At 50.0% G+C, this 24,272-nt stretch overlaps 1 protein-coding gene across 2 annotated transcripts in view; it reads left to right on the plus strand.

The window, feature by feature from the left end:
* Positions 1 to 24,272, plus strand: part of ACTR8 (actin related protein 8) — a 65,887-nt gene that overhangs the window by 331 nt on the left and 41,284 nt on the right. Inside the window, exons 2-6 of one of the 2 annotated variants that reach the window (XM_069736705.1) lie at positions 81 to 251; positions 2,389 to 2,499; positions 5,783 to 5,887; positions 16,486 to 16,659; positions 17,490 to 17,583. In XM_069736705.1, the coding sequence (XP_069592806.1) occupies positions 81 to 251; positions 2,389 to 2,499; positions 5,783 to 5,887; positions 16,486 to 16,659; positions 17,490 to 17,583 (655 nt within the window). Of the gene's footprint in view, positions 1 to 80; positions 252 to 880; positions 1,071 to 2,388; positions 2,500 to 5,782; positions 5,888 to 16,485; positions 16,660 to 17,489; positions 17,584 to 24,272 lie in introns of those variants that run through there. The other variant, XM_069736706.1, reaches the window with a different exon arrangement.

A 24,272-nucleotide genomic window follows, 5' to 3' on the forward strand; every position in this document is an offset into this window, starting at 1 on the left:
ACACTGGGTCTTGTGATCGGCCGGGGGTCGCCGCTGTGTAGATCCGTGTCCTCATAGTAACCTCTGCTCTTATCCGGCAGCACATCCAGAGCGACTACGTCGTGGTCGTCCACCCCGGGTCCAACACCCTGCGCATCGGCCGAGCCACCGACACCCACCCTGCGGCCATCCCCCATGTGATCGGCAGACGACGCAAGCAGCCTGGGCAGCCGGCCTCCAGCGACAAGTGGCTCCTCCGAGAGGGACTGAATGTAAGCCGCGACCGAGGAGGGCCCCCCACAGCCCATAGGGGGCCCCACAGCCCATAGGGGGCCCCCACAGCCCACAGGGCCCCCCCACAGCCCGTAGGGGCCCCCACAGCCCATAGGGGGCCCCCACAGCCCACAGGGCCCCCCCACAGCCCATAGGGGGCCCCCCACAGCCCATAGGGGGCCCCCCCACAGCCCACGGGGCCCCCCACAGCCCATAGGGGGCCCCCCCACAGCCCATAGGGGGCCCCCCCACAGCCCATAGGGGGCCCCACGGAGCCCCCCCACAGCCCATAGGGGCCCCCCACAGCCCATAGGGGGCCCCCCCACAGCCCATAGGGGGCCCCCCCACAGCCCATAGGGGGCCCCCCCACAGCCCATAGGGGGCCCCCCCACAGCCCATAGGGGGCCCCCCCACAGCCCATAGGGGGCCCCCCCACAGCCCACAGGGCCCCCCCACAGCCCACAGGGCCCCCCCACAGCCCGTGGGGGCCCCCCCCTAGAGGCCCCCCACAGCCCACGGGCCCCCCCCCCCCCACAGCCCATAGGGGCCCCCCCACAGCCCGTAGGGCCCCATGGATGCCATGTCTGAGATTGGCCGGTCCTCAATGTGCACTTAGTAGCAGTAATAGTTGTATTTTCTAGTTCCCTCTTCTCCCATCCAATGGGCACAGACCACCGATGCAACCGATGGAGCGGCCCTGTGACTCCACTCACACCGTCTCTCGTTCCCCCCTATCCTGCGTCCCCATAATGAATATATGGATAATCGCAACAAGTATAAGAGAAAGGACAGCACTAGAGCAATACGAAATCCAACAGGTAGGACTGATAGTGGACAGCTGAATGTCAGGCTTCACGAATGCTGAGGGTTATGGTGCTCTGCATACCAAATGCTAAACGAAAGTCCATATGTAACCAAGAAGAGAGAACATATGCGGCACTCACCCCAAGATAGTAGTGAAAATCGTGAACTTTATTGGAGAAGATATGTGAAGTACATCCGTCAGGACATCAGGTATACAGGAGGGTGCGGTATTGGAGTACGGACGACGGCCGTTTCGTACACTAAGTGCTTTGACGGGTCCAGATTCTTAGTGTGCGAAACGGCCGTCGTCCGTACTCCAATACCGCACCCTCCTGTATACCTGATGTCCTGACGGATGTACTTCACATATCTTCTCCAATAAAGTTCACGATTTTCACTGCTATCTTGGGGTGAGTGCCGCATATGTTCTCTCTTCTTGGGAATATATGGATAAAGTATGGAACATGTCAGCAGTTTTCTAAGTCAATATATTCCTAAAGCTGCTATAGTTCAATACTTTGTCATTTCTCAGTATTACACATAACTTACATTATGGACATCTATGGATGATTTCTTTGCCTGTGTAACTTGGATGGGTCGTTACCAGCATCTGGTGAGAATTTCACGTCAATGGCACCATTAGAAATAAATGTACTTAGAAAATTGATGACGTGTTCAATATCTATGTATATAGGCATGTTACCTAAAGAGAACCTGATGCAAAAGTGGCCATTGTAGCTTTTATTTTATTCCCACTGCTCCCCTGAGTACTTTTGTTTTTGCAATTTGAAAAAGTCCATTGTACGATTCCAGAGATTGTGCCCAACCCCCTGAGGGATCCTGTGGGACTAGCGCCCCCCTGAGGGATCCCGTGGGACTGGCGCCCCCCTGAGGGATCCCGTGGGACTGGCGCCCCCCTGAGGGATCCCGTGGGACTGGCGCCCCCCTGAGGGATCCCGTGGGACTGGCGCCCCCCTGAGGGATCCCGTGGGACTGGCGCCCCCCTGAGGGATCCCGTGGGACTGGCGCCCCCCTGAGGGATCCCGTGGGACTGGCGCCCCCCTGAGGGATCCCGTGGGACTGGCGCCCCCCTGAGGGATCCCGTGGGACTGGCGCCCCCCTGAGGGATCCCGTGGGACTGGCGCCCCCCTGAGGGATCCCGTGGGACTGGCGCCCCCCTGAGGGATCCCGTGAAATATTAACCCTCGGTAAAGTCCCTGCTGCACTATGTACCCCAGTGACCTGGTCCCTACATTATATTTTCACCCCTGTGATTTGTCTCCGCTATGTCAGAACATGATTTTCTTTTTTTTTTTTCATATTATTTTTCAGAAGCCGGAAAGCAATGAACACAGACACAATGGACTCAAAATGGTGGATCAAGCGATCTGGTCCAAAAAGATGTCTAATGGGACCAGACGGATCCCTGTGATGCCAGAGCAGGTACATGTTCAGGAGAGGCTCTGCAACTTAGGGCTTTATATACATTAGATCAATGTCCGGCCAAACCCGCCAGTTTCCATGGCACCGGCCGACTACCTCATGCCGGGAGAGAGAAGGATCGGGCGGCTGGAATATCGATGGCCGACCCTTTAGTTTTCGGGCAGATAAGCCGCTGCCAGAGACGTCTTTAAAACACTGGAGCGCTCTGCCAAGCCGAGGAGTCGGGAGTGAACACTTGTAGACTCCATGATGTGGAGCTTGCAGACGCTGCGCTGACGCTGCTTGGATCGCTGGGTATGAGCAACCTCTGTTCCCATGCTATAGAGGCTATTAGAGCAGGGGTGGGAAGCCATATTTTCTGCTAAGGGCCATTTGGATATGTCTGCCATCATTTGGGGGCCGCACAAAATTAGCTTGAAAACTACCCTTCTAAATGTGGTCAAACCATTAATAATACACCCCTAATGTGACGGCTGGAGCTGTTTCTCTCTGGTGCGGCTGTGATGTAGCGTGGTTGGTTTTCCAGGTTTGCGTCAGTCTGGAGTGCAGGCCACTCTTTGCAAAAAGAAGTTTTGTAATGAACTGATAGAAGCAAAATGTTGTTCTGAACAAAGATGCAAATTACACTGCAGGTCTCCCCAAAGTGGGCAATTCATCACTGCTCACTAAACTTTTATATAACTCAAGCAGTGAGAGGTCTGCAGTATACATCACATAGGAGACACTGAGGCTGGAGCGCACGCACAACACAGTATATGCAATCAACAAAGAAAGGCGGGCACCGCACATAATATAAAGGCGATCAGCCACGGGCATATCAACACTATCAGAAAAAGCACAAGAAAAGGATATGCACAAACTGGGATCAACCATATATAATAAATTTTATTTTAACAAATCTTTACAGCAAAAAGGCAATAAACAGGACACACAATTAAAAACATTTAAAAACAAAACGGACCAACCCTCTTCCTCCAGGACTAAATAATATACATAAACATACAGATGGTACACAGGGCATGAGATCAGAATAGCAAATTCATATAGTCCAAAATGGTCACAATAGAAATCATCAAAGCCCCGTGCTATAACCCGTCCAGACCCCTACTATAGCAGTTATAAAATAAGATCTATAGCCCCTAATTAGGGAACAGGCATGTGAAAGGAGTGCACAGAATATAACCACAACCAATAAGATGCTGCACCATATATACGCACGCCTGCTACACCCCTAACTACTGACAACCCCTATCATACATCACCTAATATAGGATCGAATCCAGATCAATACAAATCAAGTCCCTTGGTAGCCAGGGTACTGAAAGAGAGGGGGTTGCCAGAAAGGCAGGTACACAAAATCCGTGTACCCCTTGAGAGGGCTGAATTGTACGGGGGGGTAGCTGACAGGAGAAAGTCCAAGAGGGGGGTGACGGGCCCCCCCCCGCGTATCGACGCTACTACGGCGTCTTCGTCAGGGGAAGGTTGTAGAAGTTATGTCCCACATACGCCTTTTATATGTACACCATAACAAAAAGATAAATTTCACCTGTGAGGCTGCGGCGGCATTGTAATGGATTACCGGCGTGTAGCAAGCGGACCGACTTCCGGTCATGCGCATACGAACACAAAAGTTAGCACTACTCAATGGCAAAAGACTGCGCAAGCGCTGCGTTCTCCAAGGGAACATTCACCGGCATATAGACAAGAGTGAATGCGCAGGCGCCAAAGTAGTGACCACAAGGGCGACTCAGGCATGCGCACTGCCTGTTCAACTTCCATTCCGTGATGCAGAGAGTCAAAAGGGTTAAAGTAGGACACGTCCGGATCTAGTACAGATATGTGGACGCAAGACTTGCTAAACGGCGCAATCTTTTTGAACGCTATTAGTGGGATACACACTGGTATAGATCATTAACCATGTACCACCCCACATGCGTTATACTGCTGGATAAAGATGGACATTGCAGAGTCCATGATGTAGAACACAGGTTCATACGCAAGCGCCATTAGAGATTAGAGATGATACTAAAAACGTGTGCACACTGAGTATTAAAATTGTGTAAGTAGATCGAAAATCAAGATTAGAACACAACCATGTCTGGATGCAAGTACATGACTTCTTGAACGGTACAGTATCGCTGAGCGCTACTAGTAGGGTATACACTAGTATGAATCATCAACTATGTTGCACCCCGCATACATTCCAGAAATGGGCGTATACAGGATATATGATGTAACACAACAGACTCTGCGCAAGCGCCATTGTAACCAAGAAGATGACACTTAAAAAGTGCACAACGAGTATTGAGGTTATATACAGTGATACAACACAACACAACACAGGAGACCCTGGGGCTGGAGCGCACGCAGGACACAGGAGACCCTGGGGCTGGAGCGCACGCACGACACATTTCACTACTCCCCTCCCCTTCTTGGCGTTGGCAAAAGGGCAAGGAAGGAGGAAGTTTAGGATCACAGTGCGGAGCCATTGTGTTGGTGACTGCAAAGTGATACTGAGATGTGGGCCGTGTTACCGAAGATGTCTGGCAGAGTCAATTCCAGCGCTGGTCTTGGCTACGCGGCGCGCTTCCCACTCTGGTCTTGGCTACGCGGCGCACATCCCACTCTGGTCTTGGCTACGCGGCGCACATCTCACTCTGGTCTTGGCTACGCGGCGCACATCCCACTCTGGTCTTGGCTACGCGGCGCACATCCCACGCTGGTCTTGGCTACGCGGCGCACATCCCACGCTGGTCTTGGCTACGCGGCGCACATCCCACGCTGGTCTTGGCTACGCGGCGCACATCCCACGCTGGTCTTGGCTACGCGGCGCACATCCCACGCTGGTCTTGGCTACGCGGCGCACATCCCAGGCTGGTCTTGGCTATGCAGCGCACTTCCCGAGCGTACATGGTAACCACTACCCAGTGGTCCTTGATATTCCATCATCCATCACTTTACACCTTCCTTCCTGCCTGATTGACCGCTCCTCAGTGTCCCTCCTCCCTGCTGCTGACTAGCTCTCGCACTGCTAAGTATAAACCAGACATCAGAATGGGTGAGCGGAGTGACTGTAGCTGGACTTATAAAATGTTCATCCTGTTGTCAGGATTTACAGCCTTTCTGATACGGATTTTCACAGTAAATATATCAGCCACATCAGGTCTAAAATATTGATTTAATGATCTATTCTGCAACTTGCATTGGGAATTCTGCTGACATCTAATTTAAGAAATGGGATTCTAGCTTTTTTATCAGGGGTTTTCTTCTTCTCCTTTTTTAGGCTCGAGCACACAATAAACAGATCAGACCAGCGATATTGGACCATGATTCCGGAGTAAAATGGACCAGTACTTCTCAGAAGGAAGAATACTTTGTAGGAGAAGAGGTACTTTGCTCAAATCTCTATTTTTCAGGTTGTCAATCTATGTTCCTTATCATTATAGGGATCTTATAGGATTACGCCCCCCTCATAGACATTAGATAGCCGCCGACTGACCGATTATTCGGCCGCAGGTATCTCTGCGTCCTCCACCGCTGCCTCATTCTGGGATGCTCGGCTCTGCTGACTCCCATTGTATTGCTGACTCCCATTGTATTTCTCTATGAAAGGGTACCGTCACACTAAGTGACGCTGCAGCGATACCGACAACGATGTCGATCGCTGCAGCGTCGCTGTTTGGTCGCTGGAGAGCTGTCACACAGACAGCTCTTCAGTGACCAACGATCCCGAAGTCCCCTTAGTAACCTGATGTTTACCCTGGTTACCAGCGTTAACGTAAAAAAAAAACAAACACTACATACTTACCTTCCGGTGTCTGTCCTCTGGCGCTCTGCTTTCTTTATCGCCTCTCATTGGGGGACACAGGAACCATGGACACAGGAACCATGGGTGTATGCTGCTGCCACTAGGAGGCTGACACTATGCAAATAAAAAAGTTAGCTCCTCCTCTGCAGTGTACACCCCACCGACTGGCATTATACTCTTCAGTTTAGCTTAGTGTCAGTAGGAGGTGGACACTGTCATGATTCCAATGGCAGGGAATCACAAAAGGACAAGCACAAACGAGCTCTAGGGTGATGGAACCTGAGCTGACCGCGACCCTAAACCTGAACACACAAATAACAATAGCCGGGGAACGTGCCTACATTGATCCTAGACGTCTCGCACCAGCCGAAGATCTAACTTCCCCTATTAGAAGAAACACAGACCTCTCTTGCCTCCAGAGAAATACCCCACAGAAATAGCAGCCCCCCACATATAATGACGGTGAAATGAGAGGAAGGCACATACACAGTATGAAATAAGATTCAGCAAAATGAGGCCCGCTAAAACTAGATAGCAGAGGATACAAAAGTAAACTGCGCGGTCAGCAAAAAACCCTTCAAAAAAACCATCCTGTAATTACTTGAACTCATGTTCCAACTCATGGAACATGAGGAGCAATTACAGCCCGCTAGAGCAACCAGCAGCAAAGAAACAATTATATGCAAGCTGGACAAGACAAAAATAAATCAAAACGTGGAACAAGAAAATCAAAAACTTAGCTTGTCCTGAAGAATACTGAAGCCAGAAGCTGAGGTAACAAAACACTCTGATAACCTTGATAGCCGGCGGGGAAATGACAAGAAAGCCCGGTTAAATAGGAAACTCCCAAATCCTAATAGAACAGGTGGACACCAGAGACAGGAGAACACAAATCACCCAGTACCATCAGTAACCACCAGAGGGAGCCCAAAAACAGAACTCACAACAGGACACGGGTCTTTCTTTAGACCCTTATCTACCTCAATGTGCGTCGTTTCTTTTCAGGTTTTTTCCGGATGGGATACAGGGTGAGCGGTCACACCGGTAGTCCCTCAAGCGGACTATGAGTACGGCGTGTACTGCCACCCCGTATCCTCATAGATCCCTCAGCAGGACCAAGAGCCTGGCACACAAGCGTGCTCAGAAGTCCGGTCCTGGCCCGTCCCCCACCCACTCGCCCACCAGAGCCTGTCAGTCGGAGGAGATGAGGACGTCCATCAGCAGCTCCTATGGACGTCTGATACCTTCTCAAGGTTAGTAGCAGACGACGGGGGATTTTACTAGGTGAGTATTTCTAAAGGGGTTCCCAGGACTCAGCGCGGGTCATCGCTGCATTTGCAGCACTTTCCCCGTTCCCTGCGCGGTGGCTACCTTTCCATGCCCCACCGCGTTCCTCCAGCGGTCGCCGTTCTTCCTTCAGGCCCCGGCCTCCCGGGGCCTGCTTGCGGCACACTCCTGCCTGCAGTTTTCCTTCAGCGGTCGCTGGCTCCTAATTTAGGCCCCAGCCTTTCCCGGGGCCTACTTGCGGCGTACCAGCTGCCCTCAGCGTTCCCCCCCTCAGCGTTCTATGCGGCGGCCTCTCCGGCGGCGCTCACCTCCACAGCCAGCTGGGGCCTACTCCGGCGATTCTTCACCGGCGGCAGCGCTCCCTCTCTTATATGCGGCGGCTGCCGCGCCGCTCTGCCGGGCAGCGTCTGCGCCGCGGGGATCTTCTCTCCGGTCACCGGCTCCAAATTTAGGCCCCGGCTTTTCCGGGGCCTACTCCGGCGACTCTTTTCCGGCGGCAGCGCTCTCCCTCTTTCATGCGGCGGCTTCAGCGCCGCTCTGCCGGGCAGTGTCTGCGCCGCGGGGGTTCTTCTCAGCGGGCACCGGCTTCTAATTTAGGCCCCGGCTTTTCCCGGGGCCTACTTCCGGTGCCGCGCTCCGCCCACTTCCTTCTTCATCGGGCGGGCTTTTTTCCCGCCCGACATACTGTGCCTGCTCATCGGCGCCCCCCTGTCTGGCTCCGCCCCCGTCCTCCAGGGACAGCGTCTGTGTGTGCTCGCCGCTTCTTAGCTGCAGGAGCTCACGCAGCGCGCCCCACACCTTCGCCACTGCATCCTCCGTGGGCACAAGATCTGCACAGAATCCAGCACCTCAGGGCAGGAGTTCTCCTCCGGCAAGTGGGACATCTTCCAGGACGGGCCCGTGAGTAGCTGCACTGCAGACTGACACCCCCCTCTGCCCCACTGTCCCCTAACCCACTGGCATCTTCAGAGGACCTCTCAAAATGTCTACCTCTAAAGGGGGCTGCTCTCACCCCCCTACTTCTTCTTCTGCCTTAGTCACGTACTTTGCTTGTTCGTCCTGTAACAGCAAACTTCCCTCAGGTCAGTCCTCCCCGCTGTGTCAGTCCTGCAGCAACCCGATTGTTCCCACCGCCCAGGATCCCCCGGCTGTTCCGCCCGAGAGTGATCCCCCCCATCCCAGGATGGGCCGCCTCTCTGTCACAATCGGTGGCCGATTTTAACACGGGTATCTCAAACCCTGGTGTCCGCGCTGGATCGGTTACCCCTGCAGACCCCGGCCGTTGCCAGCGGGTCACAGGAACCGCCGCCAGAGCTCTCCTTGATAAGCCACAAAAGGTCCAGACAGGAACGTCGGTCTGAGTCCTCTTCGCGCTCCATCTCGCCGCTCGGCCCTCCCCCGCGGTTGGTGTCCCACCGATCCTCCTCCCCTGAGTCAGGCGAGGCATTATCTGATGCGCCTTCGGAGGATACTTCGGAGCTGGATCCTAGCCAAATCGCCACCATGAGTGAGACGGTCCAGAACCTCATTGGGGCAATAAACCAAACATGTGGCATCAAGGATCCCTCTACGGAACCCGCAGATCAGGTGGTTTCGTTTAGACGGGCCAAACCACCTTCAAAATTTTTCGCTCCTCATCCTGAATTCGAGGAAATCGTGTCCAGAGAGAGAGAGAACCCCACTAGGCGTTTTCAGAGGGGAAAACGCCTGGGTGTGTTATATCCTTTTCCTCCAGAACTTACCGCCAATTGGACGGCCTCTCCCTCGGTGGACCCCCCTGTTTCCAGGCTGTCCACCAACACGGTGCTTCCTCTGTCCGGCGGAGCATCTCTGAAGGATTCTAACGATAGAGTTATAGAATCCTTCGCGAAATCTGCTTTTGAAGCGGCTTCAGTGGCTCTATGTCCAGCTTTTGCGTCCACTTGGGCTTCAAAATCCATCTCAAAATGGGCCAAGGATCTTCGGCGAGGTATCCTGGATGGGGCGCCTCCCGCGCAATTAGCGGAACTTGCCAACCAGATTTCCCACGCTGGTGAATACCTGGTTTCCGCCTCCCTGGATGTCGCGTCTTGTGCGGCTCAAGCTTCCAGCAATGCCGTTGCCATCCGCCGGACCGTTTGGCTCAAGGCCTGGCAGGCGGACTTGTCCTCCAAAAAGTCCCTCACTAGTCTGCCCTTCCAGGGCTCTCGCCTATTTGGTTCCCAGCTGGACCAAATAATTAAGGACGCCACCGGGGGTACAAGTTCTCTTCTCCCCCAGGCTAAGCCTCGTCGCCCTCCTCCTAGACGACAGTTTCGTTCTTTCGGCCTTTTCGTCGCTTCGCTGCGTCAAACTCCTTTTCCCAGCAGCAACAGAGGCCACAGGCACGTCAAGAGAAGAAGGCGGTGTCCTTTAGGCCCACTCCGTCCTGGCATCCTCGTTTCTCCCAGGGTAGATCCTCCAGGCCCAGGACTGGAAGATCCACCTCGGCATGACTCTCGGCAAGACTCCAGCCCAACTCCCAGATTGGGCGGCCGTCTTCTCCTTTTCAGGGACGTCTGGATTTCCGCAGTAGAGGATGCATGGGTCAGGGAAGTTGTATCCTCGGGATACAAAATAGAATTCGCTTCCCGACCTCGGGATCGTTTCTTCCAATCCCGTCCTCCAAGAGCCCCCCGCTCTAGTTCCGGGCTTCTTCTCAGCCATCGCTTCTCTGCTCAAATCCGGGGTAATCGTTCCCGTCCCAGAAAAAGAACGCTTCACGGGTTTCTACTCGAATCTTTTTGTGGTACCGAAAAAAGACGGCAAAGTTCGCCCCATTCTGGACCTCAAATTGCTGAACAGGAGAGTCCGCCTGAGACACTTCAGGATGGAATCCCTTCGTTCAGTAATTGCTTCCATGGAGGCTCAGGAGTTTCTATGCTCAATAGATATCCAGGACGCCTACCTCCATGTCCCGATATTTCCCGGACATCACCGTTTCCTGCGCTTCGCAGTGCAACGAGATCATATTCAGTTTGTCGCTCTGCCGTTCGGTATCGCAACCGCGCCAAGAGTGTTCACAAAGATCATGGCGGCGCTGATGGCCATCTTGAGAGTCAGAGGCTTGGTCCTATTTCCATATCTCGACGACATCCTCATCAAGGCTCCGTCCTTCGCTCAGGCCCACGAAAGCCTGTCCATTGTTCTCGACACCTTAGCCCGTTTCGGGTGGCTGGTAAACCGGAAGAAGTCCTGCCTTATTCCTTCTCAGCGCATCATCTTTCTGGGCATGCTTTTCGATACTCGTCAGAGCAGAGTCTTCCTTCCCACAGACAAGAGATCCACTCTCTGTCGGGACATACGCTTGCTCCAGGGTCCTCGACCTCCCTCCCTCCCTCCGTTCGGCCATGAAGGTTCTGGGGAGGATGGTAGCTACATTGGAAGCGATTCCCTTCGCCCAATTCCATTTGCGACCCCTTCAGCAAGCCATTCTGTCTCAGTGGGACAGGTCGGTCTTCTCCCTGGATCGACCGATCAAACTCTCCGTTCGGGTCAGGCGGTCTCTCAACTGGTGGCTGACGTCACCTCTCATCTCCCAGGGCAGGTCCTTCCTTCCGGTTCACTGGCAGGTGGTGACAACGGACGCCAGCTTGCTCGGCTGGGGTGCGGTTTTTCGCCACCTGACGGTCCAGGGCCGCTGGTCGCTGCAGGAGTCATCTCTGCCGATCAACGTCCTCGAAATTCGGGCCATCTTCCTGTCCCTCCGCCACTGGGAAGGGATCCTCAGGGGCCTTCCAGTCCGGATCCAGACGGACAACGCCACGGCTGTGGCATATGTCAACCATCAGGGGGGGACTCGGAGCTCCTTGGCCCTTGCCGAGGTATCCAAGATCCTCCTTTGGGCAGAGGCAACGGTTCCGGTGATATCCGCGGTGCATATCCCCGGCGTGGAAAACTGGGCCGCCGACTTCCTCAGCCACGAGGGCCTCGCGGCAGGGGAATGGTCCTTGCATCCGGAGGTCTTCCATCAGATTTGTCTTCGATGGGGAACTCCGGATGTGGATCTCACGGCGTCCCGAGTCAACAGGAAGGTTCCACAGTTCGTCTCCAGGTCCCGCGATCCTCTCGCAGTGGGCGCCGATGCTCTGGCCATTCCTTGGTCACAGTTCGAGCTGCCCTACCTGTTCCCACCCCTTCCGTTACTTCCCAAACTGTTAAAGAAGATCAAAGCGGAAGGGGTGCCGGTCATCCTGATCGCCCCGGATTGGCCCAGGAGAGCTTGGTTCGCGGAGCTCGTCAACCTTCTCGCGGACGCTCCCTGGCGCCTTCCAGACAGGCCCGATCTGTCCCAGGGTCCGATCTGCCACCCGAATTCTCGGTCGCTCAGTTTAACGGCGTGGCTGTTGAGACCGCGGTTTTAAGAGCGTCCGGCCTTTCGGACCGGGTGATTCACACCATGATTCAGGCTCGGAAGCCTTCGTCTTCCAGGATCTACTACTGCACCTGGAAGGCCTACTTCCGTTGGTGCGAGTCCAACCGCGTTCCGCCTATGGTTTTTTCCCTGCCTTCTCTTTTGGCCTTCCTTCAGGCAGGACTGGATTCGGGCCTGGCTCTTAGTTCCCTGAAGGGTCAGGTCTCTGCGCTTTCCATCCTCTTTCAGAAGACCTTGGCCTCTCGGCCACAGGTTAAGACCTTCTTTCAGGGGGTAGCCCACGCCGTCCCGCCGTACAGGGCCCCTGTGGAGGCATGGGACCTAAACCTGGTACTGGACGGTCTGAAGGTTTCTCCCTTTGAACCTCTTAGGGAGATTCCTCTATCAGTTTTATCATGGAAGGTAGCCTTTCTTGTGGCCATCACGTCCATTCGCCGCGTTTCCGAGCTGGCGGCCCTGTCTTGCCGTCCTCCGTTTTTGGTCATTCACCAGGACAAGGTGGTCTTCCGGCCCCCACCTTCTTTTCTTCCTAAGGTGGTTTCCACCTTCCACCTCAACGAGGACATCGTTCTACCTTCCTTTTGTCCAGCTCCGACTCATCCTCTGGAGCGATCATTGAACAAGCTGGACCTTGTCAGGGCTGTGAGGATCTATCTGGACAGAACGTCCACTTTCCGGAAGACGGATTCCTTTTTCGTCATTCCTGATGGCACGCGCAGAGGCCAGCCGGCTTCTAAAGCGACTATTGCTCGATGGATCAGAATGGCAATCTTGGAGGCTTACCGGGTCAAGAACAGAGTGCCCCCTCCTGGGATTAAGGCTCACTCTACCCGGGCAGTCGGCGCCTCCTGGGCGGTGCACCACAGGGCTTCCGCCCTACAGCTGTGCAAAGCGGCAACTTGGTCTTCCATCCACACGTTCGCCAAATTTTACAAGGTCCATACCTACGCATCGGCGGACGCCAGCCTAGGCAGAAGGATCCTGCAGGCGGCAGTGGTGAGTCCTCTGACCTGATGGAAGTCTGTTTTTCCCGCCCTTGGGACTGCTTTGGGACGTCCCATGGTTCCTGTGTCCCCTAATGAGAGGCGATAAAGAAAACAGGATTTTTGGTTGCTTACCGTAAAATCTGTTTCTTGAAGCCTCCATTGGGGGACACAGCTCCCTCCCAATGTTTTTGTTATATGTTCTCTGACTGTTCTCATGTTTACAGTTCTCAAGTTTGTGGTTATGGTTTTTCAACCTTGTTCTTTCTCCTACTGCTTTCTCACTAACTGAAGAGTATAATGCCAGTCGGTGGGGTGTACACTGCAGAGGAGGAGCTAACTTTTTTATTTGCATAGTGGCAGCAGCATACACCCATGGTTCCTGTGTCCCCCAATGGAGGCTTCAAGAAACAGATTTTACGGTAAGCAACCAAAAATCCTGTTTTCCTCTGCACTGTCAGCGCCGGTCAGCCGGAAAGCAGAGCGGTGACGTCACCGCTGTGCTTTCCGCCTGGCCGGCGCTCACAGCCAGTGCAGGGAAGCAGAGCGCCGGGGACAGACACGGAAGGTAAGTATGTAGTGTTTGGTTTTTTTTTACGTTAACGCTGGTAACCAGGGTAAACATCAGGTTACTAAGCGCGGCCCTGCGCTTAGTTACCCGATGTTTACCCTGGTTACCAGTGAAGACATCGCTGGATCGGCGTCACACACGCCGATCCAGCGATGTCAGCGGGTGATCCAGCGACAAAATAAAGTGCTGGACTTTCCTCAGCGACCAACGATCTCCCAGCAGGGGCCTGATCGTTGGTCGCGGTCACACATAACGATTTCCTTAACGATATCGTTAATGATATCGTTATGTGTGACGGTACCTAAAGAGGCGCTGTTGTGCTTTTCTGGCAGTTTCTTATCTTATGGAGAATAATAGGATGAGCCGCTGAGATTCGACAGGCCGGATCCTTCCCTCCCCCGGCATCATCTGTTGTGGGAGAGTCAGGAGTTCCGCTGATTTTAGTCTAATTTGTAGGGGGGACTTTCAAATAACAAAAAAACGGCTCCACACCTGTCAGCAGGTGTGTGGTATTGCGAGCTCAGCCATTTTCACATTTATGGTCCCGGACTGCAATACTAAACTCAACCAATGCATCAGTGGGGCGCTGTTTGTGAAAGAAAGCAGCCACCATATTTTTTTCCAATCCTCGACCAAAACTTTACACACTGCACATCTTGCATCTCTTTCAGCTTTACCTTTCATAATTAAAGGGATAATTTGGTGAAAACAAGTCATTAGCTATCCATAAGGCCGGCCTCACACTCAGCGTCTAAAAATACGGTCCGTAATTTATGGCCGTCATACGCAGAAAAGTCCCCAAGGCAGGGTGTGTCAGCGTATTTTGCGCATGGCATCCTCCGTATGTAATCCGTATGGCATCCTACTGTGTGTGTGTGTGTAAATAAATATATATATATATATATATATATATATATATATATATATATATATATATATATATATATATATATATATATATATATATATATATATACATATACACACTATTGAACCCGTTCTACGCCCGGGTGGCGAGCATTTATATTGGTATATGGTCTCCATCCTGGTATGTGCTTGCTCCATCCTGCGCCCCCATCCTGTCATGTGCTGCTCCATCCTGCTCCCCCCGTTCTGTTATGTGCTGCTCCCATCCTGCGCCTCCATTCTGTCATTTGCTGCTCCCATCCTGCGCCCCCATCCTGTCATGTGCTGCTGCCATCCTGTGCCCCCATCCTGTCATGTGCTGCTGCCATCCTGCGCCCCCATCCTGTCATGTGCTGCTGCCATCCTGCGCCCCCATCCTATCATGTGCTGCTGCCATCCTGCACCCCCGTTCTGTCATGTGCTGCTCCCATCCTGCGCCACCGTTCTTTAATTTGCTGCTCCCATCCATATGCCCCATACGCTGCTCCATAAGATGCTCCATAGTATATGCCCCATATCAGGTGGTGTAAGTAACAAATAGCTGTGGCATGAAGTGCCACAGCCTCATGCCACAGCAATTTGTTACTTGCGCCACCTGATTCCTTTCCCCCGCCATTTTCTATTGTAAGGTGAATTAAGCCAGATTAATAATGGAGAGGCGTCAATTCTGACACCTATCCATTATTAATCCAATAGTATTGAGTGGTTAAAAACCACACACACACATTATTACAAAGTCTTTTAATGAAATAAACACACAGGTTGTTGGAATAGTTTATTATACTGGTAATCCACCTGAAGACCCTCACTCTGTAAAAAAGGTGAAATAAAAAAAAAAACAATATCCCATACCTTCCGATCGTCCCACACTGTAAATCCATCTGAAGGGGTTAAATAATTTTACAAGCAGGAGCCTGCTAATGCAGCTGTGCTCATGCCAGTAAAACCCCTGCAAATGAATGGAATGTAGGTCAGTGACCTGTATTTACCTTCAGTCCTGGTGATGCGCCCTCTGCTGGATGTCTTCATATGAACTCGAGCCTGGGAAAATATTCTGAAAAGTTCCCAGGCTCTAGTTCATATGAGGACATCCAGCAGTGGCCGATCCCACACTAGGGTCGGGTTTCATGAAACCTGACTTTGCCAAAAGTCGGCGACTTTTGAATTTGTCCGATCCGTTTCGCTCAAGCAGTGCCGCGCTTACTAACCCGATATTTACCCTGGTTACCATTGTAAAAGTTAAAAAAAAAACAAAAAACGTACATACTCACATTCCGATGTCTGTCACGTCCCCCGGCGAGAGCTTTCCCTGCACTGTCAGCGCCAGCCGTAAAGCAGCGGTGACGTCACCGCTGTGCTTTGCTTTATGGCCGGCCGGTGCTGACACAGTGCAGGGAAAGCTCTCGGCAGCAGCGCGTGCATTAGCAGCGCTCCTGCCGAAAGCAGTTTTAACCCGGGGGACGTGACAGACATCGGAATGTGAGTATGTACTGTTTTTTTTTTTTTTTACAATGGTAACCAGGGTAAATATCGGGTTACTAAGCGCGGCCCTACGCTTAGTAACCCGATATTTACCCTGGATACCAGTGAACACATTGCTGGATCGGCGTCACACACGCCGATCCAGCGATGACAGCGGGTGATCAGCGACCAAAAAAAGGTCCTGATCATTCCCAGCGACCAATGATCTCCCAGCGGGGGCCTGATCGTTGGTCGCTGTCACGCTTAACGATTTCGTTATTGATATCGTTGCTACGTCACAAAAAGCAATGATATCGTTAACGAAATCGTTATGTGTGAAGGTACCTTAAATATGATCGTGAACAACCCATAACCCTAACAGGCTAATTAACTTTGGCCAAGGTTTCAGACCTTATCTGAGCACACAAATCTCCAAGGGTGCCCAAGCTTTCACATCAACCCTGTCCTTTTTGTAATTTTCAAAACATAAAGAATGGTTCTGGTTTTCATCACTGTCTTTCTGACATCGCACCTGTGACTGGTCTGTTTCATGTAAATCATTGTTCTCTTCCACCAGGCATTATTTGTGAATCCCACTGATGGCTATGATATTCACTATCCAATTCGGCGAGGCCAACTCAATATTCATGGTGGACCCGGGGGCTCGCTCACAGCTGTGCTTTCAGACCTGGAAGTTATCTGGACTCACGTCATACAAAAATTCCTGGAAATACAACCAAAAGACTTGAAGGTGCGTTCAAGTGCTGTGTGCAGAAATTCTGTGAAATGCAGCTTCACACTGTTTAGAGCTGACAGGTAGAAATCTTTGGCAAGCAGGAGGCAGGAGAAACAAATTGAAGTTATATCACATGCTTTGATGATATAAAACAGCTGTTTCCTGACGTATATCACTGGATTCCAGTACAAGTGTGCCAAGGGCGATGGAAGTGTTCTTCGCTGCTGATAAATGACAAGCCACTCGGACTCCTTTTTTACGATAACCGCTTAAATGACATCTGTTGCTTTTGTTGTTTAAGTACATGAAAAATTAAAGGCTACATGGTGTGGAGATATACAATCACATTTGGTTGAGGACAAAGTTCAATCATAAAAAATGGATATACAGAGAAAACACGTAAATATCATTATTAAATAAAATTAGCAAAAGAATCAGTAAATTAAGATTTTTTTTTTTTAAATATATACAGACTTTTATGGAGAAAAAAGAATTGTGTCCTTGTGGATCTGTGAAGAAGGGGAGCAAAAAAACAAAAACAAATCCCAATTTGGTGAAGGTGGTTAATACTTGGATAAGACCCTATTGCGCTTTTTCATCGTTTATCTAACTTGATGCCAGTAGATAGAAGTTATATGATGACTCTTCTCTCCAAAGCCAAAAGCTTCATGGGAAATGTAGTGTGAATTAGGGGGGTTATATCGGCAAAAAAAAAAAATATTTGGTGAGTTTCTTGACTTGGTTGACAAGCCGGCTTCAAGCCAAAAATGTAGTTGATTTTAATATATTTTAATACATTTTGACCCTTTTTTTAACTTTTTTTTTTTTTTTTACATCTCTTCCAGTATTACCGGTGTATATTACTCATTCCTGACATATATAACAGACAGCACGTGAAAGAAATTGTTAATATGATCCTCACCAAGATAGGATTTTCAGGTGAGCTCATGTCATTTAACCCCTTCGTGACCTTTGGATTTTTTGTTTTTCCGTGTTCGTTTTTCGCTCCCCTCCTTCCCAGAGCCATAACTTTTTTATTTTTCCGTCAATTTGGCCATGTGAGGGCTTATTTTTTGCGGGACGAGTTGTACTTTTGAACGACATCATTGGTTTTAGCATGTCGTGTACTAGAAAACGGGAAAAAAATTCCAAGTGCGGTGAAATTGCAAAAAATGTGCAGTCCCACACTTGTTTTTTGTTTGGCTTTTTTGCTAGGTTCACTAAATGCTAAAACTGACCTGCCATTATGATTCTCCAGGTCAGTACGAGTTCATAGACACCAAACATGACTAGGTTATTTTTTATCTAAGTGGTGAAAAAAAATTCCAAACTTTGCTAAAAAAAAAAAAATAAAAAATAAAATTGCGCCATTTTCTGATACTCGTAGCGTCTCCATTTTTCGTGATCTGGGGTCGGCTGAAGGCTTATTTTTTGCGTGCCGAGATGACGTTTTTAATGATAGCATTTCGGTGCAGATATGTTCTTTTGATCGCCTGTTGTTGCATTTTAATGCAATGTCGCGGCGACCAAAAAAACGTAATTCTGGCATTTCTAATTTTTTTCCCGCTACGCTGTTTAGCGATCAGGTTAATGCTTTTTTTTAATTGATAGATCGGGCGATTCTGAGCGCGGCGATACCAAATATGTGTAGATTTGATATTTTTTTTATGGATTTATTTTGATTGGGGCAAAAGGGGGGTGATTAAAACTTTTATATTTTTTTTTTTAACATTTTTTTTTTTTTCAACTTTTTTTTTCACTTTTGCCATGCTTCAATAGCCTCCATGGGAGGCTAGAAGCAGGAACAACGCGATCGCCTCTGCTACATAGCAGCGATCTGCTGATCGCTGCTATGTAGCAGAAATGGAGGTGTGCTGTGAGCACCGACCACAGGGTGGCGCTCACAGCCACCGGCGATCAGTAACCATAGAGGTCTCAAGGACCTCTATGGTTACAATGTACAAGCATCGCCGACCTCCGATCATGTGACGGGGGTCGGCGATGACGTCATTTCCGGCCACCCGGCCGGATGCGGTAGTTAATTGCCGCTGTCTGCGTTTGACAGCGGCATTTAACTAGTTAATATGTGCGGGCAGATCGCGATTCTGCCCGCGCCTATTACGGGCACATGTCAGTGTGACGCCCGAGAGACCGGGGTACCCAGCACCGGACCAATGGGGTCTGTCTCTTGAGGGGGATGTCACGGGTGGCTTGACCCGGTGCTGTGGCCTCAGGCAATGCACAGTGTAAGGGGTATCGTGAGGGGACAGGCACTTACTTGATCAGCAGCAGGTTCTCCCAGCGGTGATGATCCCAATCCTGGATAGATGGCTATTGTCCAAATGAAAGACTGAGGCACTGAAACGTTTAACCAGTTTACTTTAACATAAAAGGATTTACAACCAGTCCTGTCACCGGAGTCTGTATGGGAACTCTGAGTTACTTTGACCCTGCCGGGGTCTTCGCCTCTTATTGTACGCAATTTCTGTGTGGCCCTGCTGCTGTATGTGAACTGGCTGCCGGCCCAATCTGTCCCCTCCGGGTCCTGGTTCGACGAGCAACCCGAGTCCTTTTATCGGCTTACCCCCTCCAGGAGTACCGCTGAACTCTGTCTGTTGCTGCGTCCGGCCCTAGTGAAGCTGATATCACCTCACGTTTTCCGGTTGCTGTATTATATATAATGAATACAGCCACGGATCCGGTATCCGTCTTTGCGCCTGTTCTGGGTAGTGATTAATGCTACCCGGTTGTCACAATGTCCTTTTTCTCTATCCCTCTTCTCCTCAGGCCGGTGATTTAGGCCTGGAAACCGTCATAGGGCTGTTAGAAATTCAGCTGTATGACCTCTCACTTTCAGCTCCTTAGCCCAACTGCCAGTTCTTCTCTCAGACCAGAATGGATCAAGGGGAGTCTCTGGAGCTCCCCCTTCTGGCTGGAGGTGGTAGTGCAGTCTTGCTATTTTAGTATTTGTATTCAGTGTCAGTAACTATATTTGTGGCAAATACCCCTAGGGGTGCCACATTCCCCCTTAGTTAAGAACAGTACTCCGGGACTGTGGGACGATAACATTTTGAAATAACAATTAATATGTACAGAGTCTTAAAAATGAAAAGTTACAAAAACCACTCAAGGAAACAAAAATAGAGTTCTGTAAAAAGTCACTTCAAATAGCGTCCATTAATACAGTTCTATCCTTGAAGGTACTAGGAAAGGCACTGCACTTTGTGTCCAAGAATTTAGTTCCATTTTTCCAACGGAGTTATCACTATAACGTCTAAAGAAAGTTCAAAAAGAGCAAAAAGCAAAGTTCAAAAAGCAGTCTTTCCGGAGCTTTGATTTAGTGCCTCCGGGCTGATAAAAAGTTCAAGAATATGCAAGAAGTTCATACAGACAAGTCTCTGTAGGTACTGGGCTTAAACGTTGCAGAATGACAACAATGACTATAGTTTTATAGTTGGTAATCCGCATACCTGGCCGGTAATTGACCCTGGGTACTACGCTGTGATCTACGTAACAGCGGTATCTCTCCATGTGGTGTACTACTGTCTACTGCGGATGTAGTATCTGTCCGCTCTGCTAAAGATAATTCCACGACTATGGAGTTGGCAAGTCCACCGTGAATGGGATTACTCTTTTCAGGAATCTGTTCTTCCTGGCCTGGAACCTCCTGTAGTACGGGGTCAGCCTCTTCCTGTCTTGGGACTTCTGGTATTGGGTTCGGTGTTGGGTAAAAGGCCACCATGGGAACCACTACTGCACCATGGTATGTTAGTAGGGTTTTGGGAAAGTCTCCTATACAGGTGTGATACACTTCCTCTTCTTTTTCCTTTACTGGTTGAACCTGTATGGGTTGAATAACTTCTGGTTCTGGCTGGACAACGTCTGGCTCTTTCAATGCTTCCGGACATAATTTAAGATTGTCTCTTGACACTAGTACAGATGTTAAGCCTCCGTTTTTGCTAATGAGACACATTTTAGGATTATCCATTCTTGTTGGTAAAACTGTGTAGGGTACGGCTTCCCACTGATTGTCTAGTTTATTGGTTCAACGTTTTCTCTTGAGCACTTGGTCACCCGGTCTTAATGGGGTCGCTAGAGCATTCTGGTTGAAAGTTCGCTCTTGTCTTTCTCTAGTTTGCTGAAGGCTTCTTTCCACACTCTCTTGCACTTGGCGATACTGCTTTTGCCGTATGATATCCCAATTGGAGTCTTGGACTTCTGCGTCTGGTTTCAGAATTCCCATTTCTAGATCGATTGGTAATTGGCCGGGTCTTGCACGCATAAGGTAAGCTGGGGTGCAATTGGTGGAGCTCACCGGGACATGATTATACAGATCCACCAAGTCAGGCAATTTCTCTGGCCATTGGTTCCTTTCTGCCTCAGGTAAAGTCTTTAGTAGTTCTATTACAATATGGTTCATCTTCTCGCATAAGCGGTTTGTTTGTGGATGATAGGCCGCCGTCCGGATCTTTTTGCAACCATACATATTACAGAATTCTCTGAAGATCTCTGATTCAAAGGCTGTACCTTGGTCGGTGAGAACCTGTTCCGGATATCCATGGGGTCTACAAAAGTACGTTTGGAACGCTTTGGCTGCTGTTTTTGCTGTCAGATCTTTTACGGGTACTACTACCAAGAAGCGTGAATAATGGTCCACGATGGTCAAGGCATAGACATAGCCGGACCGGCTTGGTGTCAACTTCACGTGGTCCATGGCTACAAGTTCAAGTGGTTGTTTGGTGATTATGGGCTGCAGTGGTGCTCTTTGGTTCTTTTGATCGTTTCTTCTGAGGTTGCACGGGCCACAATTTCTGCACCACTGTTCGATTGATTTTCTCATCCCGACCCAATAAAATCTTTCTCTTAGAAGTACTTCTAACTTTTTCCAACCGAAGTGACCAGCACCATTATGGTAAGCTTCGAGGACCATCTTGACATCTTGTTTAGGCACGATAATCTGCCAAACCAATTCATGTGTTTTCGGATTGGTGTACCTTCTACAGAGCTTCCCTTGATACAGGAACATTTTGCCTCTCTCTTTCCAGAGTTGATGCGTCTCTTCTGGGGCATCCTCATCAGGATATGCACTTTGCTCAGTTAACAGTTCCTTCACCAACTTCACAGCCGGATTGCTGTCTTGGGTGTCAGCCCATCTATGGTGTGCTAACGGATTAAAATTCACCTCTTGTTGTTTCTGATAGGTACTTGACTGATGATGTTTTGCCTTGGGATGATGGAAGGCTGGTAGTTCAATTTCTTCAAGCTCCCCCGTTTCTTCTTCTACATCTCTCAAGTGTGGCATCCGGGATAGGGCATCGGCATTTCCATTCTTGCGACCTGCTCGATACTTGATCTTGAAGTTGTAATTAGATAACCGGGCTATCCATCGCTGTTCTAACGCACCTAATTTGGCTGTGTCCAGGTGGGTCAACGGATTGTTGTCAGTATAGACAATAAATTCTGCAGCAGCCAGATAGTGTTTGAAACGTTCAGTCACAGCCCAAACTACTGCCAGTAGTTCCAATTTGAAGGAGCTGTAATTTTCTGGATTTCTTTCAGTAGGCCGGAGCTTTCTACTTGCAAAGGCGATGACTTTCTCCCGACCTTCTTGCTTTTGTGACAGCACCGCTCCTAGTCCCACATTACTGGCATCGGTGTAGAGGATGAAAGGTTGATGGTAATCTGGGTATGCCAGAACCTCTTCTCCGGTTAGTGCCTTCTTTAGTTGTTCAAAGGAGTCTTCCCTTTCATCGTTCCACTGAAAAGGAGGGTTTCGGTTTGAAGGTTTCTTCGTCTGCCCTACCAAGGCGTCTTGCAAGGGTGCTGCCAATTTGGTAAATCCTTTTATAAATCTGCGATAGTAACCCACCAATCCCAGGAATTGCCTCACTTCTTTTGCGCTGGTAGGTCTTGGCCAATCCCTTATGGCGGTTATTTTCTCGGGATCCGGTGCTACTCCCTCCGAACTCACGATGTGTCCCAGGTACTGTACCTTTGGCTTGAGAAGGTGACATTTGGATGGCTTGATTTTCATGCCATACCTGGATAAGGCTTCGAACACTTCTGCCAGGTCTATTAAGTGTTGTTCGTAAGTCTTTGAGTAGACGATCACATCATCTAGGTACAGGAGGACGGTCTCGAAGTTCTTGTGTCCGAGGCAGTATTCCAGCAGCCGCTGGAAGGTACCGTATGCGTTGCAGAGTCCGAATGGCATGCGATTAAATTCACATAGACCCATTGGTGTGGTGAATGCCGTCTTTTCCTTATCTCTCTCAGCCACAGGGACTTGCCAATACCCGCTTGTTAAGTCTAAGGTGGAAAAATAATTAGCAGATTTCAAAGCAGTCAAGGACTCTTCTATCCTAGGCAAGGGGTAGGCGTCTTTATGGGTGATGTTATTAATCCGCCGGTAGTCTACGCACATTCTCATGGTTCCGTCCTTTTTTTTGACAAGCACTAGAGGGGCCGCCCAGGGGCTACAGCTGTCTCTTATTACCCCGGCCTGTTTCATCTCCCTCAGCATATCTTTTGCACATTGATAGTGAGCGGGCGGTATGGGTCTATATCTTTCTTTTATTGGGGGATGGTCACTGGTGGGGATTGTGTGTTCTACCACTTCTATCCGTCCGAAGTCCAATGGGTGTTTACTGAAGACTTGTTCATATTCCGTCACTAGCCTATACACCCCTTGTTTTTGATGGGTAGGTGTTGAATTTATGCCCACGTGTAGCTGTTGACACCAATCCTCCAATTCTCCGTCTGAGCCGTTGCCTTCCACCTGACAGGTTGGTTCTAAGGGCTCAATGGTTGTGATGGCATTGTTGTCAACAGTATATAGCTTTGCCATTGTAGCATACCTTGGCAAAGTGACCTCTTCCTCTCCACAGTTCAAAAGTCGTACCGGCACTCGTCCCCGGTGTACCTCGACTACCCCTCGTGCTGTGAGTATAGTGGGCCTGCTGTCGGTGTACACTGGTTCTATTAAGGCTTGATAATCTCGTCCCTTAGTACCAATGGCTGCTCTACACCATACCAGCATTTCTGTTTTTGGTGGGATTACAATAGATGTTGGATCACTTACCCTCACACTGCCGATTTCTCCACCTGCAACTTCTACCTGTTGCCTTAACATCAATACTTTTATTTCCCTCCGGAGAACTCTCTGCTGGCAGGATTGGGCAGTTTCAGCAATTTGCTGTAAGACAGAAATAACGTCGGCAAAGCAGTTCTCTAACACATTCATTCCTATCAATACAGTTGGTTCACAGTTCCGCCGGTCAACATCAACAACAATTATACCCTGTTTCTTCAATTCTACTTTACCAATCTTTATGGTCATCTCCCTGAATCCTAGTTTCGGTACCAACTTACCATTACTGGCCCATATATCTAGTTCAACATCAGAGGGCCCTTTATCAATATCTGCATCAGCCCAGTACCTCTTATAAAGGATATACGGTATCGATGAAATCTGGGAACCTGTGTCCAGCAAAGCGTTGAGGGGCATTCAGTCCAGCACGATAGGGATAATGGGTCGTCCTCCGATGTACCTGTCGTGCCAGGGTGTTGGGCCTTGAAAGTTCATTCCTGCGAAGCGGCCCGCATTCCCAGGGGATTCCCGTTTAAAT

The sequence above is a fragment of the Ranitomeya imitator genome, chromosome 8, assembly GCF_032444005.1.
Source record: "Ranitomeya imitator isolate aRanImi1 chromosome 8, aRanImi1.pri, whole genome shotgun sequence".
In the NCBI taxonomy this organism is placed as follows: Eukaryota; Metazoa; Chordata; class Amphibia; order Anura; family Dendrobatidae; genus Ranitomeya; species Ranitomeya imitator.